Source organism: Macrobrachium nipponense, chromosome 46 (genome assembly GCF_015104395.2).
Source record: "Macrobrachium nipponense isolate FS-2020 chromosome 46, ASM1510439v2, whole genome shotgun sequence".
In the NCBI taxonomy this organism is placed as follows: domain Eukaryota; kingdom Metazoa; phylum Arthropoda; class Malacostraca; order Decapoda; family Palaemonidae; genus Macrobrachium; species Macrobrachium nipponense.
In genome coordinates, this window is record NC_061106.1 from 10,799,450 (window position 1) to 10,819,630 (window position 20,181).

At 42.9% G+C, this 20,181-nt stretch overlaps 1 protein-coding gene across 1 annotated transcript in view; it reads left to right on the forward strand.

Moving 5' to 3' along the window:
* LOC135214634 (ralA-binding protein 1-like) overlaps positions 1–20,181 on the forward strand; it is a 262,110-nt gene that overhangs the window by 64,354 nt on the left and 177,575 nt on the right. The window contains 1 exon segment of the mRNA XM_064248970.1: positions 12,200–12,329. Within this exon segment, the coding sequence (XP_064105040.1) occupies positions 12,200–12,329 (130 nt within the window).

A 20,181-nucleotide genomic window follows, 5' to 3' on the forward strand; every position in this document is an offset into this window, starting at 1 on the left:
GACACACCACCCCTGTCCGTTTCCAAGGCCATCAAATCAGACACGGAACTTACAAAAATATGTATTTGTTTAAAAGCAAAGTATTCATATGCATTTTCTCTTTACTCAAAAGAAAGAAGAAAATCTTTCTAAAAAGAAACCTTACGGGCATGTCACATCATCTTCCAGTGGCTATCAGCTAATTTCATGGCTTTGAACTTAACTTTTAAGGCCAAACTGACCCCCATTACCCCGACACAAAGAAAAAAAAAAAGAAAGTTCACCCCCCCGTCAACCATTCCCCATGGAAGACACCACTAGCCTCCCTTTCGCTGGCTATTCAAAAAATACGCTGAGTGCATATTCATGAGCGGCCGCTGTCTCCAAGGGCCAAAAAAATACAATCCAAGCACCCCCAAGAACTAAGTTGCATACACGCATACATATGTGTTAAAAAAAAGTATGCATCGCCTCCAAATATGTGCTAAGAAAAAAAAAAACATCACGTTCTGCTCCTATGAGAAAAAATATGGTAATCTGAACTGATTCTTTAACTCCAAAAAATTATTCATACACAAAGTCGGAAAGAGAGAAAAAAATCCCAGGGCAAAAAAATAATCTTACTCTCACGTCTTCAATGAGAGAACACAGGGTCACCTCGCGCATAAATAAACGCACGAAGACACACATACTACCTGCGTGTGTAAGAACGATACTTGGCACTTGAACAATAAGGCACTTAGCATTCACACGCACCCACAGATATCAACTGAGTGACACATCGCTTGAAGGTGTCTTGCAGCAGAGGAAAATGCTGACCCTGATTGAAGATTTCCCTCCTAGTTCCAGAATGACGGCTGAATAATTCTTATCCCCTGTCACTTATTAATCGAAATCTAAACCCATTTTCACAACCAAACTCTCTGAAAACAGCCTCTTTAAGCTGTTATTAATCTCACAAAAGGCTTAACATGGTTCAAAAACGCTGCCACCACTAAAAACGAGATTATAAATCTCGTTCTTACATTTTAAAAGGTAGCGATGGACCAGGGCGTCCAAAGCATCTGGTAACATCCTCTCTCTCTCTCTCTCTCTCTCTCTCTCTCTCTCTCTCTCTCTCTCTCTCTCTCTCTCTCTCTCTCTCTCTCTCCATGACACACCACCCCCCTCCATTTCCAAGGCCATCAAATCAGACATGGAACTTACAAAAATATGCATTTATTTAAAAGCAAAGTATTAGCTAATTCAACTCAGGTTCTTAACAGAAAGATTAAATGAATGATTGAACTCAGATAGCCCCACTCCATATTCCTACTCCAATAATCCAATATTATCTTAGTCATAAAACTGGGCAAGTCATAATACAGTACACCATAGTAATTAAGTCAGCTCCCATTTCTCCAGATCAATCCCCCTTCTCCAGAACAATTCCCCTTGTCCAGAACAATTCCCTTTGTCCAGAATCTCCTGTTAGAAGACAGGAAAACGATAAGCACAAGATTATAATCAAAGGTCATATGAAACAGACCATCTGAAATAAATATTCAAATACAATCCAGCCACAACTTTTGGCCAAAACAAAATAAATAGGCTTACCCATTCAACACAGTATGCACAACACTATAATAAAAGTACTGTTTGCAGAAGCCAGGATGCCTCTTTTGCACTGATCTCCCCTTCATGGTAATGCTACATCTCATTATGTAGGAAAAGGCTCGCACGTATGTATGAACTCACTCCCATTGTCCACACCCATGAACTGCTTGTAACCAGTTTCAAAGGTCACCTCGGTATCAAGCGCTCATAGTAACAGGACATGCACAGATCTGCACATACAGCAAAAAGACACATCAGCATTCCCAAAGCTCGTCACCTAAATGATGACTCCACATTCTAAGAAATGTGACAGCATATCACATTACAATGATTAAAATATATCATAGCAAATCCCTCTTTTATGTAACAGATGCTTGGCCACTGAATGGCTAGCACCAGTCTAGCCACAGCTCACATAAAACAGCTTATACATATAAAAAACACATTGGCTGGCTCATAAAACACTACGATAACTGCACACCTCTGGCAGTACAATGTATATCACACATCATCTTCAACAGCCTGTTTCTGGGCTATAATAACTGATTGTAGAAAAAACATTTCTTCATCTTGAACTTTCTCACACTCCCATGCATGTGATTGGTTTGCAGCTACAACTGCACAGACTCATGAAACACGCTGTAAAAGCGAAAGTCTCCCCGCGGAAGACAACTGACGATTTCTGTAGTCCAAAAGCACTGTAAAACCCTGTAGAATCGCAGAAATTCTCGCATGTGGGCAAACATCAGCAGCATACATCTCTGCAACAGTTGAAGGGCGTCTTCCTGGCGTTGAGGAACGATGTTTATGGTGTTCAGTATGTCAGTTGTGTCATCGGTCAATTAAAGAAAAATTAACCTCAGACATATATCTGTCAAATAATGACCTCAAAAAATTCTAGGAAATACTAACTGAACGTCTTCCAATTAACCCCATTTAATCATCACCAATATGACCACTAAACTGATTTCTAACTACAACTCTTGAAGGAACTTCATAGGATCGCTAAATCACAAATCACTATCATAACCCCGTAAAGAAAATATTAAATTCTCCAATTTAATTCTCCAATAATATAAAAAAAAAGGCTCGCCAAATTCACACATTAGCACACACGCCACCCAGACTCAGAAACTCCACAGACTACTGTCATCACATTTCAAACTCACAAATTCTCACAAGAAAAAAAAAAAAAGAAAAATAGCCCGAAAAAAAAAGTAACAAACCCAGCCCAAATTATCACCAAAAATGTTCTCTCAAGCTCTGACATTTCAGCAACCCACAAAATCAATAAGAACTCTTTACTGTCTAACACCAAAAAACCCTTTTACCGTTCATATAATTAACCTCCATGAAATATAATGCCAAACACCCATATTATCTAATTCACATACCCCGACAAATATCTCTTGTCTAAAATGGAAATGCTATGTAAGCTCAACCCCAATTGCATTTCTTGTAGGAAAAGAAAAAAAAAACAGTAATAATAAGAATAATAAGTGAACTTTCCCATTACAAAGCACATAACATATAATATACATAACCCAACATTTTCCCTCATAATTGCAACACGTACGTATTGTTACGGAATTTGCTATCGCAACAATTTCATCGATCGGAAACTACTGGAAACACCCCCCTTACACAGATACATCTCCGTAGAATGCCATAGTCAACAGAGAATAGTGCAAAACTCTGAGTAATCAACACTGAAGGAAAAGAGTCAGCAACTGGACTTATCACGGCATTATCAGCAAAAATCCACCTGTGAACACGTCAGGTGCTCGAACTGCAGTGTAGATTTGTCTAGTCAGACTTGCAACTTCAGAAACTCATGATTCTCAAAAAATTCTATACTGACACTACATCATCACATTCCACAAAATTATCTCCAAGATATCACCAAGATGCCCCCCCAAAAAATTGTCTTAAAGACATAACTCCCCCATGATACTGCCCCAAGTATATAAAACAAATTATCACCTATTCGGGATATAAACCACGGTAAACTCACCACAATTATATGCCGCCAAAAATAACCACTGGTGACATAGAAAATGCAACTTCTCCATAGGGACTCATAAAACTTTAACACAGTAATGCCACTCGCCTCTTAACCCTTTAACGCCGATTGGACATATTAAACGTCGATATCAATTGTCTGTTAGGTGCCGATTGGATGTATGGTACGTCGATATAAAAAAAGTTTTTTTTTAAATTCGCGGAAAAATAGTTATAGGCCTACTAGGCAAAAACGTTTGAATCACGCGCCTTGGGGGGATGCTGGGAGCTCACGGATCAAGGCGTTGTTTTGTTTAAAATCGTTACCCAGGCACGCAAGCGCGAATTTCTTTCTTCTCTCACTAAAAAGTATCAGCGACACATCTCAGAAATTATTTCGTCACTTTGACATAATTTTTGCACCATTTTATATTAGCCGTTACATGGAGTAATATATATATGAAAATGTGCACAATTTCATGTAGAATACAACAAAAAATAATTCATGGTTGTAGCTTTTATCAGTTTTGAAATATTTTTATATAAATAACGATGTGCCAAAATATCAACCTTCGGTCAACTTTGACTCGACCAAAATGGTAAAAAAACGCAATTGTAAGCTAAAATTCTTACATTCTAGTAACATTCAATCATTTACCTTTATTTTGCAACAAATTGGAAGTCTCTAGCACAATATTTTGATTTATGGTGAATTTATGAAAAAAAAAACATTTTCCTTACGTCCGCGCTGTAACTCTTCCGAAAAAAATCATAATTTTTTTCGTCCGATTGTCATAATGTTTGCACCATTTTAAATTAGCCGTTACATAAAGTTTTATATATGAAAATGTGCGCAATTTCATGTAGAATACAACTGAAAACAAACCATGGTTGTAGTTTTTATCAGTTTTGAAATATTTTCATATAAATAACGATAAGTGCCAAAATTTCAACCTTCGGTCAACTTTTAACTCGACTGAAATGGTCAAAAAACGCAATTGTAAGCTAAAACTTTTACATTATATTAATATTCAATCATTTACCTTTATTTTGCAACAAATTGAAAGTCTCTAGCACAATATTTCGATTTATGGTGAATTTATGAAATAAACTTTTTCCTCACGTCCGCGCGGTAACTTCCGAAAAAATATGATTTTTTCGTCCGATTGTCATAATGTTTGCACATTTTAAATTAGCCGTTACAAAAAGTTTTATATATGAAAATGTGCGCAATTTCATGTAGAATACAACAAAGAAACAACCTATGGTTGAAGTTTTTATCATTTTTGAAATATTTTCATATAAATAACGATAAATAGAAAAAATTGGCCCTTTGGTCAAATTTAACTCGACCGAAATGGTCGAAAACTGCAATTGTAAGCTACAACACTTACAGTTTAGTAATATTCAATCAATTACCTTCATTTTGCAACAAACGGGAAGTCTCTAGCACAATATTCCGACTTATGGAGAATTTTTGAAAACGGCTTTTTTTTACGTCCGCGCGTTACGAATTCATGCATCATTTTGTGATAATATTTTCTCTGTGTTGCCTTGATCGTTTTACAATGTGTTGTATACCAAAATGATAGCAATTTAGTGTACAAAAAAAAAAATTAACTCGTTAGCTTTAACCGTTTTGCTCACAGCGCGATTTGTATACAATTATATATGAAATTTTTTTTCGCGCGGTCATATATCCCAATATTTACACTATATGATAATGATTTTTTTTCATTTCTGATGGTTGCATACTAAACTTCAGGCAATGACAAAAAAAGGAGCCTAAAATGAACTCTTAATCTTGAAAACTAAGCGTGCTGTGATTTTTTGAAAAAAAAAAAATTCTGCTTCGGTGCTCACTCCCGAACGCCGCCGGCATATGGGAGATGATTTTTAAAATACCGCTTCGGCGTTTAAGGGTTAAGAGCCACCACACCCAAAAGAACCACAATGCCCCTCTCTTTTGGCTCGTAAAACCCCATTAATTCAACTCCAAAAATCATAACCACAAAAAAAAAAAAAAAGACAACACCAAAGATTGATGCCACCCATATATATCACCATTTTAATAATAACACCACCCAGGCAATAAAAATATTCCGTCCATTTCACTAATAACCCCATATAACCATATTCCCCTCTATTTAACCAATAACCACATGTGGAATAAAAACAAATCTCCAAAAAATGTTATTGCACCTCCAAGCAGTCATCAAAAAAAAGAAACTCCGTCCCCGAAAAATGCACTCAAAGCATCTAGCTGATACACTCGAAAATATTGCCCCATATCTCCTCTTGCAAACTTTTCCATTTGCACCAAAATGACTGCAAAAATAATTGAACTAAACATAGCTCTTATCACCATAGGCCTAAACTATGGACTATCTCTAACGAAATAAAATATCACATGGCCCAAAACATTATATCTCCAATTCTCCAGTAAAATAACCTCGAGAAGCCTCTCCAAGGAGCTCAAAGTTACAGTCAAAAACTATAAACTCTCTGTTTAGCATAACTGCTGAGAAGGGCAAAAAACTTGGCAAATAAGATTGCCCATTAAATTCTAAAAAAAATCTTCCTTGCCATAACTCATTACAACAAAACTCCAAATCCGAAGTGTGTAAGCAAAGGCTTCCCCATATTTACTATGGCACAGGCCACAAGAAACTTAATCAAGTTTCCTATCTCTGGCAAAGTTGCTACAAACACAACAAAGGTATTGTGCAAGAGGCGTTCTCAGAGTAACCGGGTTTTCTGTGATTTCCAAACACTCGGGTAATGTAATTGGGAGTCTCGCCGAGCGCCTGGATCCCTTGGTTTCGCTGGCATTCACCAAGTGCTGGACTTTATCATGTTGCTAGAGGCCCCAGGGGGAGACGAGGCTCGCCTAATTATTGTCTTACAAGAGTCGGGTTTTTTTGCCAAGCGTGAAAATTCTTGTGAATTCTAGCGCTCGACGCGAGTGCTTGGATAGCGAGACGACCCTTACCAGTACAGGTGAATTCACTCTTCAGTCTGGTTGGGAGTTATGCAGAGTTTGGTACTGCGTGCAACGCCTTCTAGGTGAGTGGTCAAGTACCATCCTTGTGTCCTGGACCTTAGGGTCCGAACACGTAGGACAGCAGACACAGAAACCCCTCTTTATTCTTCTTCTTGGAGCTTCGGCCTCAAAGGAGAACAGTTAATTGGGAAGAAGTGATAGTTCTTTATTGAAGATTACCACTCATAATTATATAGTGGTGATCTGCTCAGCTCACTTGATTCTGCTCTGCTGAGCCAAACTCTGTTCTTGATCAGTGCGGTCCCTTGCCATGACATAGCACCCTCCCTTCCTGTGTTGCAGCGAGTTTTCACAGGGGTTATCATCCTCGTCATCTGATGCCTCCTCACCTCCCTCTGAAGGATTCCACAGCTTGAGAAGAGGAAAGTAGTTTCTCCTCCTCCTAAGAAGTCTCGCCTCAAGACTTCTAAGGACCTGCATCCTATCCCCGGAGAGGAAACAGTTGGCTGTCTCTTTGGCTCACCTGCTCCTACCAGAGCGGGAACTGGGACACTATCCCCAAGATATAGTGTCTCGGGAGCACCAGAAGTTTGAATCCAGGTTTGTTCTTCTGTCTCTGATTCCAAGGGCACTGCTCATGGAACCTGGGCTGTGTCGCGTACTTGTATACGAGTCTCTCTGAGTGTACAACCTCCAAGGGGGGTTGTACACCCACAGTCAGTGATCGGTAGTTATCTTTACGTCAGGACAGTGGCTCAGGGCGAGAGAAGGGACACGGCTCGGACCCACCTGTGAAAGCCAGGAAAATGGCTATTCTTCAGGTACTAAGACTGATGTCGCTGTGCCTTGGGACAAGGCATGTGAAGGAGATAGGAGGAAGTCCTCTGTGTAGTCCTCTTCATGAGGTTCGATTACGGAGAAGATAAATGTGTAGCAAGACGTGGCAAGTTCTTGTCAGCTTTTACTGCATTTAACTCCACTCAACTTTCACTTGCGTGAACGAAACAGTTGTAGGAAATGAATGCTTCGTTTGACAAAGAAAGAACACCACAAATTCAGAGAAAAGTGGGCAAGAACAGTCAATCCTCCTCTCTTTTTTTTTTCTCTCTCTTTACTTCCTGGTTACACCAGGATGAACCAGGAATTAGAGGAACTCTATAGAGCCTACTCCCGAGAGTTCAAATTCAACAGACTATGTTTTGGTTCAATCTTAGGATCTTTCCAAACATACATCAATCTGTTCAGGATGGATAGCACTTAGAAGTGAACTAGTCGTATCGGTGTCCTGTTATCACCGTAGAAGTCTCCCTTGGAGACAACAGCACCTTTGCTCTTTTCATTCGAGATTGAAGGAGGTCTGCTTCCAGTCCTTATTCTTGTCTCTCGAATGAAGAAAAATTAGGCTGGAGCACAATTTAGAGGAACCTATGAATATACATATACTTGTATGTATATTCTCCTTGCAACATGTTTCTGTTATCAGCTGCATCGTTCGAGTAATAGGCTCATATCTTTAAGTTAATTCTTCTGGTTTGTGACCAAGACGAATAGTACCTTCTCTTAATTAACCTGAAACTCAGGGCAGCCTTCTGGGCGCAACCAAGAGTTTCTGGTTTTAATTTTGAGATGACTAGTGGTATTGTTTACCAACACCACAACATTTTGCATTATCACCAAATGAGGGTTTCTTTCCCTCCCACCTCGGTTAGAATGATACACAAGTGAATCTCTTTTGCGCTCGATGGTTCTAAGCCAAACTCATTCCAACATGGAATGCACTACCAGGCAACTCAGCATAAGGAGTCGAACAAGGGGCAGAGTACTGCGTACTCTCTGAAGTTGTGTTAGTCTTAGTATTGTTTCTCCTCTGTTGAGGATTTAACTACAAATTCGAATTTCTCTGCCTGGCAATCAGAGACTTAGGTCTCTGGTTGGCTCAGAATTCTCGCATAAGACCCATTTCTTGTGCTCCACATTAGCTGTTGCAAGAATTTTTAGACTGATATGTCTCATTAGACTCATCATCATCTTTCTATTTACCCCACGGTATAACAGAAGTCTTCTGTTCCAACGCACCTGCCCCATCAACTGCTGCGATGACGTAGAATGATTCTCGTCAGACAATTTGAGTTTTGTATTCTAATATACATTTTCTAATTTTTAAGGTGTTTAATTATTCTTTGTTCACCCCGAATTGAAAATGAATAACAAAAGACTTCGCCTGTTCCCCGCCTAACTAGCTCTGCTTCCAGAGTAGATAGAAAAGTTCCTCCCTGATCCAACCCACAAGAAGAGGTTCTTCAGGCAGTACAATCCCTGTGTTTTCATTACTGAAAGACTCTGCCTTCATTGCAAGTCCCGACTTTCTTGCCGAGCAGCAATGAAATAGCAGAATAACCCTTTCAGTCCTCTGTAAAACACCAGGGATTAAAACCGTCTTCACCAGTTGGTGTCATCAACAGGACTTTTTCAGTGATCAGAGTAATGAGAGTTCACTTCTCTCCATTCAACTGTGAAGACATAGGTCCACATTCACATTAGTCATTTCTCCTTGGTTGAGATTCAACTACTGATGATGAGAAACTTCTCTGTCTTGCCCATCACAGGGACCTTGGTCTCTAGAAGGCATGTGACTCTCATCTAATGTGCACACATCTCACGAGAATCATCATCTCATCTCTCAACATTGTTGGTGAACAAGATAGATGATTTGCATGGTTTGTTCTCAACAGCATCCTTCAAAAGGCGGGTGTCTTGTCATGACTGTCTCGGATGCACAATCATTCAGCATCTGTTGACGAGTCTAAATCCTTCCAGATCTCCTGCACTTTGGCTTTTTATTAGTTGATCCAGATCAGTCATTACTTTGCCTTATTGGTGTGTTGCTGTACCTACAAAGAATCGAGTGTTGAAACCTTTATCCACTGTTGACTTCCAATGCAGAAGTGTCTAATGACACGTCTTCCTCCAAGTCTTACGAGATCGTGAGAAACTTCTCTGCACTTGGATATGTCCACTGTTAGCTCTCTCAGAGAGCGAGTAGTGCCAGTGACTGGGTACTTTTCATCACTCCGAAGAATATGCCAGACTGGAAGATAGATGCGGTGTCATTACAAGCACATTTATATCTTTCTTCCTTTGGTTCGGCCCACAGATCCTTGGAACCTCTTTCCTTTGGACCGGTGGTGGATGCTCACAGGTGTTTGTTTACCTGGCTCCTATGGTGTGCGGTTCTAGAGGTAAGAATGCGAGAGTGACTGGCCTGTCCACCTTCCCCTCCTCGTCCTACTCCTCTTCCTTCAGGTTGAGGATAGGACCGGAACTTACATTTGCTGGTCGGGCGTTTGATGTGGTAAGCTTGCACATCAAGTTTCCTTTCTATTTTTCTTATCAGAATCATAGAAGCAACCCTCCTTCTACCTCTAGCAAGCGGAGGAAGGGGACTGGCAATAATGCAAACCCTTCCCAGAACTTTGCACTAATGCCTCCAACTCTAAATATTCTTCCCAGGCATTTTTCGGATGAGTTACGATTCCTCACTCATTTCGATAAGGACCAGAAGTCTGACACTCGATCATGCAACTCCTATACTCTGATCTAGTTGTCAAAGACAGGGCACTCCCTTCTCTTACGACCAGGAGTAATAGTACCCTCAAATTTCCCACCAATCAGTGAGTCTTCCCAATGTAGAGGATTGAAGGTTTGTACTAAATTGTGTAGGAACATATCACAGTTTTTAAAAGTAAATTGTTTTTTTCCTAACTATACAAACCTGAGGTCCTTTACATTAATGCCCACCTCATGCCACCCCTCAATCTGAAACCTGGGTCGAAAGGCAAAGTAGACAGTTTACATCCGGGTAGGCGGGCCTACCCACGTACCAGATGGTAGTTACTGCCTAACCACCTTGTTCAAGAATTTAACGGCCTTATTCCAGCCTATGCTGAAAGTAATTTTTAATGTAAAGGACCTCAGGTTTGTATAGCTAGGAAAAATACAATTTACTGTAAAAAAATTGTGATTTTGTAAGAAAAGGTTCACGATGACAAGTATCAGGGATAGGGACATCCTCAGCTGATTGCTTAGCTTCAGAAGCTTGAGGCAGTTCAGCCTTTTCCCTAGGGTCAATAACCAATCTACCATCATCTCTTAGTAGTGGTGAAATGGACCCAAAGGAATGATTTTAATTTCTCTCAGCTGTATGGTAAGTTGTATTCGCAGCAGCAAGCTCAACAAAAAATGGTGTAATTTCCATTTGAATGATTTTGTCTCCATGCATTAAATTTTGTCTGTTTATCACAGTAGGCTCATCTACAAGTATCATCAAACCATGTCTAGTCATTTTCCTAAATTTGGTCTGCAACCTACTCCCTATAGAGGACCTGTACTATATGTCCAGAGTTTTGGCGCCTTTTAATAAGTACAAACATGTATAAGGAAGTGGTGTTGACAAACACCCTTCCTTTTGGTCTTTGTGAGGTGCCAGAGTATATGACTCTTCAGGGAAGGATGTCACTCACCTCATTTGTGAGAGAACCCTCAAAGTCTGGGGTGTGGGACACTCCCTTGCTTTCAGAAGAATCTTTTTTGTTTTCCAGGCAATGAAGACAAGGGTCTTGTGTAGTTAGACCAACCTTACTTCATTATACCGGATGAACATTGCCCACAAGTCCCTGAATACCTTCTCCTTAGGACCTGTTCAATCTGGAGAGACAAGTACTCCACTCAAGTGCAAGTCTGAGAATAAGAAGTTGAGTCATTGGACTTTTTTCTTGCCTTCCTCTTGTTCAGAGCAGCGTCTAGGCCGAATTTTTAGCCTGGTCGGATTAAATACAAGTAACTACACTTTGAGCACCCAATCTAAGATCATCTCCTCCCACTCCCTTTTAATAAGGGGTTGTGATAGTATGGGTAAAGCCAGTTTCTGAATCCATCACTTGATATTAAAAAGAATTAGCTACCTTCACACTTGAATTCTCTTATAGTGTATTTTGTGGTTTTCCCATCATTCCTTACTTAGCGAGTCTCTCTCTCTCTCTCTCTCTCTCTCTCTCTCTCTCTCTCTCTCTCTCTCTCTCTCTCTCTCTCTCTCTCTCATGTCCAGGGCCTTACCACGCTGTCACCCCACCCATGTGCCACACTGAGGAGGAGGTTACTAAAGTCATCACATGTCTTGCTTGTATACACAACTGAGAGCATGACAATTCATGTAGAATTCAAGTGAGTCAGTTGCCAGAGATGACCTCCCAACCTAAGAGGTAAGTCTTTTAAATAAAGGGCAATGATTTGTATATCTGTTGGAAAAAATAAGAAATGTTTTAAGGAACTTATATTTTTCCATGTATGCTAACCAGAGCCACCCAACTTTGTTCCTGCAGCTGGAATAAAAAGTGTTTAGTGGTGGTGGATGAGTAAAGGATATTTATTACCCCTCCCACACCCTACAAAACCAGCATTTACTAACCCCATTACATACCAAGTGCAATGGCCATTCCAATTCACTCTGAGGATGCACATTACATGTAAGACTGGTTTGTTTACCCAGGTATGTTAATCGTCTTTGAGCATGTCTGTAGGATTCTGAATTCTTTTAGTTATAGGTGTCATTTTTCTTGACAGATGGTGATAGCGGGCATGAACGAGCCAGTAAAAAGGAACTATTAAGGAATAAAAAAAAGGAGAAGAAAGTTTGTTATGCAACTCTAGGTGAAGACAGCTCAGCAGATGAAATGGAACTTTCAGATACCAGGTAGATCATTCATTTTTCACTAAAAATTTTATGCCTACTTTTTTCATAGATTGACGCTTTCATGCTATACTGTAGTAAATTCATCCTGTTATGTTTGTTTTCCGGAATTGAGAATAGATGATGACTTCTGCAGTGTGACATTTTATATAGTGTAGTCACTCTCTTGTCCTTAAGGATTACCCTTTCTATGGTCTATCTAGAGCTCCTTGGTGTCCAGAGTAGTATCAAAGGATTCTCATAACTGGTCTTGTGGCCGGGTATTATGTCATAATGATAAACATTATAACATGTGATAGAGTATAAATGGACTCTTGATAAGAGGGCACTTGCTATTATCCTCAGCGAATGCTAGTACGTACTTAGTTTATCTACTGTGTCAAAACTGCAAGAAGAAGTGGTAATGCGCATACGCACCATCATATTGTTTACATACAACCAAAATCTGACCAAGATGTCATTCCTTTTCTGGTCAGTCAAGAAACCACAGCTCAGAGAAGTCCATTCTTTGCTTAGCGACTGCTAAGTGCATAATTTTAAGTTCCAGTTAACAAATTTTTTAGTTTAGACTCTGGTGCAATTATTGTTTAAGCGTGAAAAGCTGTAATCGGCTTATTTCACCAGCACACGTTGGCACTTCTTATAATTTATGATTGTATGCTAGCACTGAGAATTTCGTTCTTCGCTTATTAATTTCATTAACAAGGTTCACTGAAATAAAAAAGTTGAAAGCTAAGTGTACGATTTTAAGTTTCAGTTAAAACATTTTTTAGTTAATAACAATGATTTTTCTGGGTTCGACCTGTGTTCGCCGGTGAAAAGGATCCTGCTGCTCACTTTTGTAGTATAAATAGGTTCTAAATATACCAGAGAAAAAAGCTAGCATGGTATGCTGAGGTTACTACCCTCGCGCGAGCACCCTAATGGTGTCGTGTATAAAGTACAAGGCGAGTGGAAGCCACTACTCACAGGTCTCCTGCCAATTAGAGGTTTCCTCTCATAAATCCCTGTCATGGGATGGGCCATTCTACTGGCCACACCTTCCTCTCGCCGCCGCTACAACTGCTACTACCCGACCCGAGCGCCATCTACAATCCTGTTTTAGAACTCGTGGACTAGTGACACGCTTTCTCTTGCTCGTTATAATTTGGTGAATTTGTGATTAATTTGAGATGGCCGCTGCAGATGTTGCTCCTGCATCGAAGTTGAGTACCCCAATTTATGTTTTTCGTAACTTATAAGGTTGCGGGACTTCCGAAAGTAGCCGTCGGCCCCATAGAAAGAATTGCGGGGAAGACAGCGTACCCCCGCCATTTTATAATCATGAGCAAGAACACGTGCGAATTAGGTACACAATTTAGTCGAACTAAAAATGAATCAAAAGCATAATTTTGCATTAAAGGTACCTAATCCACGAGTTCATTTGTATTATTAAGATTATTTCGTCGTAGAGGTGCCGATCGCGCTCATGACATACCCTGGGGTAAGTCTGGGGGCTAGGCAGGGAGCGTAAAGTAATTTGCTCCCCCCCCCCCAGCTCAAGAGCGCATTCGAGCGCATCTCGACATAATATTAGAATATCCTGTTTTGATACGCTATCAACAGCCTGTCGTATAGTGGGAGAAAGAGAGAGTTTTGGAAAAACAACTTTCTCCCATCCCAATCTATATTAGCATGAATTATTCTTTCAATATAAATATAGCTAAAATATCTCGGTTAACAATATCCTAGAGGAGATTTAGCCTAATTTTCCGAGTCACTAGTGATATCGGTTAGTCGGCTAGATCCATATCGGGTAATTTCCCTAAGTGTATATAGCCTGGTAACTCTTCCATAGCCTCGTTTCAAAATGTATATATATATATATATGTATATATATATATATATATATATATATATATATATATATATATATATATATATATTATATATATAGTATTCATTATTGTCATTGTGCAATCTGTATCACTGTGTCATAAAGGGTCTAGTGATCATTTGTCTTGGCCTAGCCTCCTTCGGTTTAACCTTTAGTAGTAGGCTACGCCTCTCGATCGAGGGCCACATCAACCGTTTGCTGTACCAACCACGACGGGCCATAGGCCCAGTCACGCTACCACCCCTGCAGTGGTAGCCTACACAACCGTCGATAGGTGGCCACCTCTGATCGGGTAGGTAGCCAGGCGATCACGACCGACCACCCTCACACACACACACACACACACACACACACACACACACACACACTACTAGGTTCGGCTCGGCCGAACTGTTATAACTCGTGGTACTAGTACTCTTAGTGAGGAATGGTCGCATGAGTTTTATATAAGTTGATGGAGGGGGTTGAGAGTGGGGGAGGAGATGGGTACTACAGTTCCCAGCTTATAGTCCCCCAGCTCTGCCGGACGACGGACATAGCTTCGGGGCGTATATACGTAACTCCGCCGCTTCGTTGTCTCTTTCTCCGCCCCCCCCATCCATGGAAAGAGGGTGGGAGTCTTATTCCCACCCTTCTACCTTCAATAGAGGTAGGCAATGTCAGAGATGGAATAAATTTTCCCCTGATCCGCCACCTCGGCTCGTTCCGCGGGCAGTGGCAAGGGCAAGGAGAAAGGAGACCGCAAGTGAGCTAAACTTTGAGGGACCATACAGTGAACAGCTCCGGACCCTTGCAGTGCCGACGGACAATGACTCACCCTCACATCCGCCACCGGAGTGTTGAGTTAAACCTGCCATAGCTCAGTTCCCAATCCTTGGAGATCATGTAGACGCCTACGTTAACACGTAGCCTTCTGGTCCGGCCAGCCGTGTAGAGTTGAGGCCCGTCCTCCTCCCAGGTCCGGCGGTTATCAGATCTCAAATACTAGACTTACATCGAACCCTGGAGCGAGATCAAGAGCAGGCAGTTAAGAATTAGACATGAATTGAAGTTATTCAGTGAATTGAACTGAATTAAATTAGCTAATAAGGATATGTTGATGAGTAAAACTTGAACATTGTCTAGTTTAAGTTACATGCCCTTGCCGGAGGTGCTCCGGCCCTCCCTGAGGCTGAGACTCATTAACAATTACTATTACAGAAGGTGCGCTGCCAGTCACCGGGATGCTCCGCCTCCCTTGGCGAGACCGTTGGGCACGAGGTGTGTCGGTCACACGCCAACTGCTCAGTGCCCTTCGTAGCCGAGGAGGGGCAGCCTCCTTACATGGTTTGGCACCCGGAGGCGTGCACCATCTGTTACGAGATGGTGATGCTCCTCTTGGATGAGAAGGTAAGTACCTTAATCCCCTCTCTCTCTCTTTTTCATGATGAAAAAAGATGTGATAAACCATGTAACAAAATTGTTTACAAACTGGTTTCCTCTGTTGGGAAGGTTAATCCCCTCTTTTCCTCCCCGACAGACGGCTGAAGAAGCCTGCCAGAACGTGAGGACGGACCTGAGGCGCTGGGTTTCCGGGTACGGAAGGAACACGCCATCAGGTCAACCCTACATCCTGGATGCCAGCCTGGGAGCCCTGCTGTTTAAGGGGTCCCCCTCGGCATCTGTAAAACCTCATCTGGTGGTCTCCATCATTGACGCCATCCAGGCAGAGACGGCACCCCTGCCGGAGGACCAAGAGGATTTGATGGCAGATGTGGCGGCCATCAATATCCATGTAGAGCCTATGGCCCTGGAGGAGGTAAGTGGTGAGGTAAGTGAGGCAAGTAGTCTCCTTAGCCCTACTCCTTCTTCTTCCTCTTCTTTCCGAGGCTTCTCCAAGCCCGCCCCTACTTGGGACAGCTCACGGTTGGTTCGTCCCAAGGAAAAATCTGTGAGACTGAAATCCCTGCCTAAGGGATCAAAGCCGACTCCGTCAGCGGCAACTGAGTCATCTCCGGCCCCATGGCCGTCGACGTCACATGACAAGTCGCTTGCTGCCAAGGGTTCTCTCCCTCCGAAGGGATCGAGATCAAAGTCCGCCAAACCCAAGGCAACGGAGTCCGGAGTAGACCATGAATTGCTCGCTAACCTTCTCTTGTCGAGGGTTACGGAAGCAGTAGACCAGAAGTTTGAGTCGTTGCGACGCGCCTCCGGACCTGAAATCTCCGGCCAGTCAGTTTCTGACATAGTGGCCGAGCAGATCAAACCGCTGCAGGAGATGATGACCTGATTTCTCCACCCCGGATCTCCGGCGCTGGCAATGGCAGTGCCGGATGCCTCCAAAATATGTAGATGGGAAATTAACCATCAAAGGGTGTGGGACCCGGCCTCTGGAGGACTTTTGAGTTTTTCCCGAAAGGCCTTCAGTTCCCCTTCCCAAGGTTTGTCAGACTAGCGGAGCACGCGCTAGTAATAGTTGACAAGGTCCCGAAAGAAACGGTGATCTTCCCGAGGGAACAAGCCCAAGCTGTCTGGGCTCGTACCATGGCCGAATGGGAGTGCGTTAACACCAGGTTGATGCCTCACAAAGGCACTTGCACCATGTTTGTGACCCCGGAGCTAGTTCCGTCGCCCTGCACCGACAAGGTGGCAGAGCTAACTCTGCAAGCCTTAGCCGAGGATAAACCTATCCCAGCCTTAAAGGAAACAGAGGCTACCTCCCTTCTCCCTGCGGGTAGGGAGTTCTGGAATGAAGCCCCGGCCACGTTTACGGTTTACGGCAGGTAAACTGGACGCGGACTGTGCCTCCACCATATTCTCCAACAAACTACCCAAACTGCCGGAGAATCTGATTAAGGCTGAATTCGAGGCAAGGTCGAGACTGGCAAGGTCTATCAACTCCGTCACTTCAATGGAGTTGGTAGCCACCACATACAGGGATGAACAACTATTCCAGGTCCTGACGAAAAGTCTATTACAGACTTTTCAGTCAGACCTGTATGACTTTGGTTTAGCAAGGTGAACTTGCAGGAAATTCGTCCTAGCGGAAGCTTCCATTAGGCATGAGCCGAACAGATTGATAAAAGCATCAATCTGGGGAGAGAACTTGTTCCCTCAGACAGAAGTGGATAATGTCTTGTGGGAAGCCGCCAGGGCCAACCAGAGCCTCCGGGTCAGGTGGGGACTTCCTTCTAAACGGAAGTTTGAAGCACCCGGCCAGCAAGCTAGAGCAAGAAAGAGGCCAAGGAGGTACAATCCCTATAAGCCCTCTCGACCCCAGACGATTGTTCAGACACTCCCAATATCACAAGTTGGGAAGCCTTCAACATCAAAGGCCCAGCCACAGCAACAGTTTGTCTTGCTACAGACTCCGCCTGCTCAGCCACCTTCAACCTCTACAGCCATCATAACCTCCCCCGCCTATGAAGCTAGGGAATCTTTTCGTAGCTACCATAGGCATGCGGGTAGCAGCAGAGCCAGAGGTAGCTCCCGGCTATGAAGCGGCTCAAGGGGTAGAGGTTTCCGAGGAGGCAGAGGGTACAAACCTGCAGCCAACCAGTGAAAGCCCGCAGGTAGGAGGGAGATTATATCTCCACCGAGACCACTGGACTTTCAGTACATGGGCCCACAGTATAATCTCCAAGGGCCTGGGATGGAAATGGAAGAAAGGGCCCCCACCACCTATAAACTTCTTCCAGATCCCAACAACGGACCTAATAGAATACACTAAAGATCTCCTACAAAAGAAGGCCACAAAGAAAGTAAGGAGACTAAAATTTCAAGGACGTCTGTTCACAGTTCCTAAGAAGGAATCAGACAAGAGAAGAGTGATTCTGGACTTGTCAAAACTCAATTCATACATCCTTTGCAACAAGTTCCGTATGCTGACAGTCTCGCCGGTACGGACCTTACTTCCCGGGGGGCTGTCAACACCTCTATAGATCTTACAGACGCTTACTATCATGTTCCGATATCAAGGAACTTCTCTCCGTACTTAGGCTTCAGGCTAGGGAACAAAGCTTACTCATTCAGGGTGATGCCATTCGGGCTCAACATTGCGCCCAGGATACTCAACAAGCTAGGAGAGACTATAGTCCAAGAGCTAAGAGCCAAGGGGATCATGTTGGTGGCCTATCTAGACGACTGGCTCATCTGGGCAGCCAGCGTCGAGGAATGCCGCAGGTCAACAGCCAGAGTAATAGAACTCCTGGAGTTTCTGGGCTTCCAGATAAACAGAGAAATCACGGCTGGAACCAGCTTCCCACTTTCAATGGTTGGGAATCCAATGGGACCTAATAGAACACAAACTATCCCTTCCACCCAGGAAGGCCAAGCAGATAGCGGCAGCTACAAAACAGTTCCTCAGGAACAAGAGGGCCTCTCGTCGCACTCGAGAGAATCCTCGGTTTGCTTCAATTTGCGTCAGTAACAGACGTCCTACTAAGAGCCAGATTGAAGGATATCAATCGAGTCTGGAGAAAGAGAGCCAACATCAATCTCAGAGACAAAGTTTCAGTGATTCCACCCATTCTAGCAAAGAGGCTTCGCCCATGGATGAAGCACAAGAACTTATCCAAGGCAGTACCACTGCAACTCCCTCCGCCGTCTTTGACAATTCATACAGACGCGTCACTGAGTGGCTGGGGGGGGGAGATACTCGCAGTTCAAGAAGACTCAAGAAATATGGTCGGAGACGTTCCGCCAGTTCCACATCAATGTACTGGAAGCTATGGCAGTTTTCCTAACTTTAAACAGACTAACTCCGGCCAGGAACAGCCATGTGAGGATAGTCTCGGACAGCCTAGTGGTGGTGCACTGCATAAACAGAGGAGGTTCCAGGTCAAGCAAACTGAATCACGTACTGATTGCAATATTCGATTTGGCAGCGAAGAATCATTGGCACCTGTCAGCAACCCATCTGGCAGGAGTCAAGAACGTGATAGCGGACGCACTCTCCAGGACTACTCCACTAGAATCAGAGTGGTCCCTGGGCAAGAACTCATTCCATTGGATTTGCAACCAAATCCCGGACCTCCAAGTGGATTTATTCGCCACAGAATCCAACCACAAGCTGCCTTGTTACGTGGCACCCAACCTGGACCCTGTAGCCTATGCCACAGATGCGATGTCCATAGATTGGAACAACTGACAGAAGATTTATCTATTTCCTCCGGTGAATCTTCTGATGAAGGTCTTGCACAAGCTATGATCCTTCACTGGTCAAGTAGCATTAGTGGCACCCAATTGGCCGAAAAGCGACTGGTTTCCGCTTCTTCTAGAACTGAAGCTCCGACCCAGACGGATTCCTCGCCCGAAGCTGACACAGATAGTACAAACTCAGACTGTGTCAGCTTCCTCAAGAATTCTGAATGCCCTAACTTTATGGACTTTATGAAGTTTGCAGCCCAAAAAGGCGTGATTATCGATCCACGTAACATTGCATTTGTAGAATCAGATAAAAGAGATTCAACTCTGAGGCAATATGATTCGGCTGTCAAAAAGTTGGCCAAATTCCTGAAGGAATCAGAGGCCCACGAATTGACCACTAATCTGGCAATTTCATTCTTCAGAACTTTGTTCGAGAAAAGCCTAGCCGCCAGTACTATTACAACAATCAAGTCAGCCTTGAAGAAAATTTTTCAGATCGGCTTTGATATTAACTTTTCAGATACATACTTCTCCTCTATTTTGAGAGCATGTGCCCGCCTAAGACCAACCGACCGTCCCCATATGGTCACTTGGTTCTTGAATGATGTACTCAAACTGACCTCAGACACTTACAATGAAACATGCTCATATATAACCCTTTTAAGGAAAACTTTATTCCTAATGGCTATAGCCTCAGGCGCTAGAATATCTGAACTCTCGGCTCTCTCACGAAATCCAGACTACATAGAATCCCTCCTGTCAGGGGAAGTACTACTATCCCCAGACCGAAGCTTCTTGGCTAAGAATGAGGACCCACAAAATAGATGGGTTCCATGGAAAATCATCCTTTTG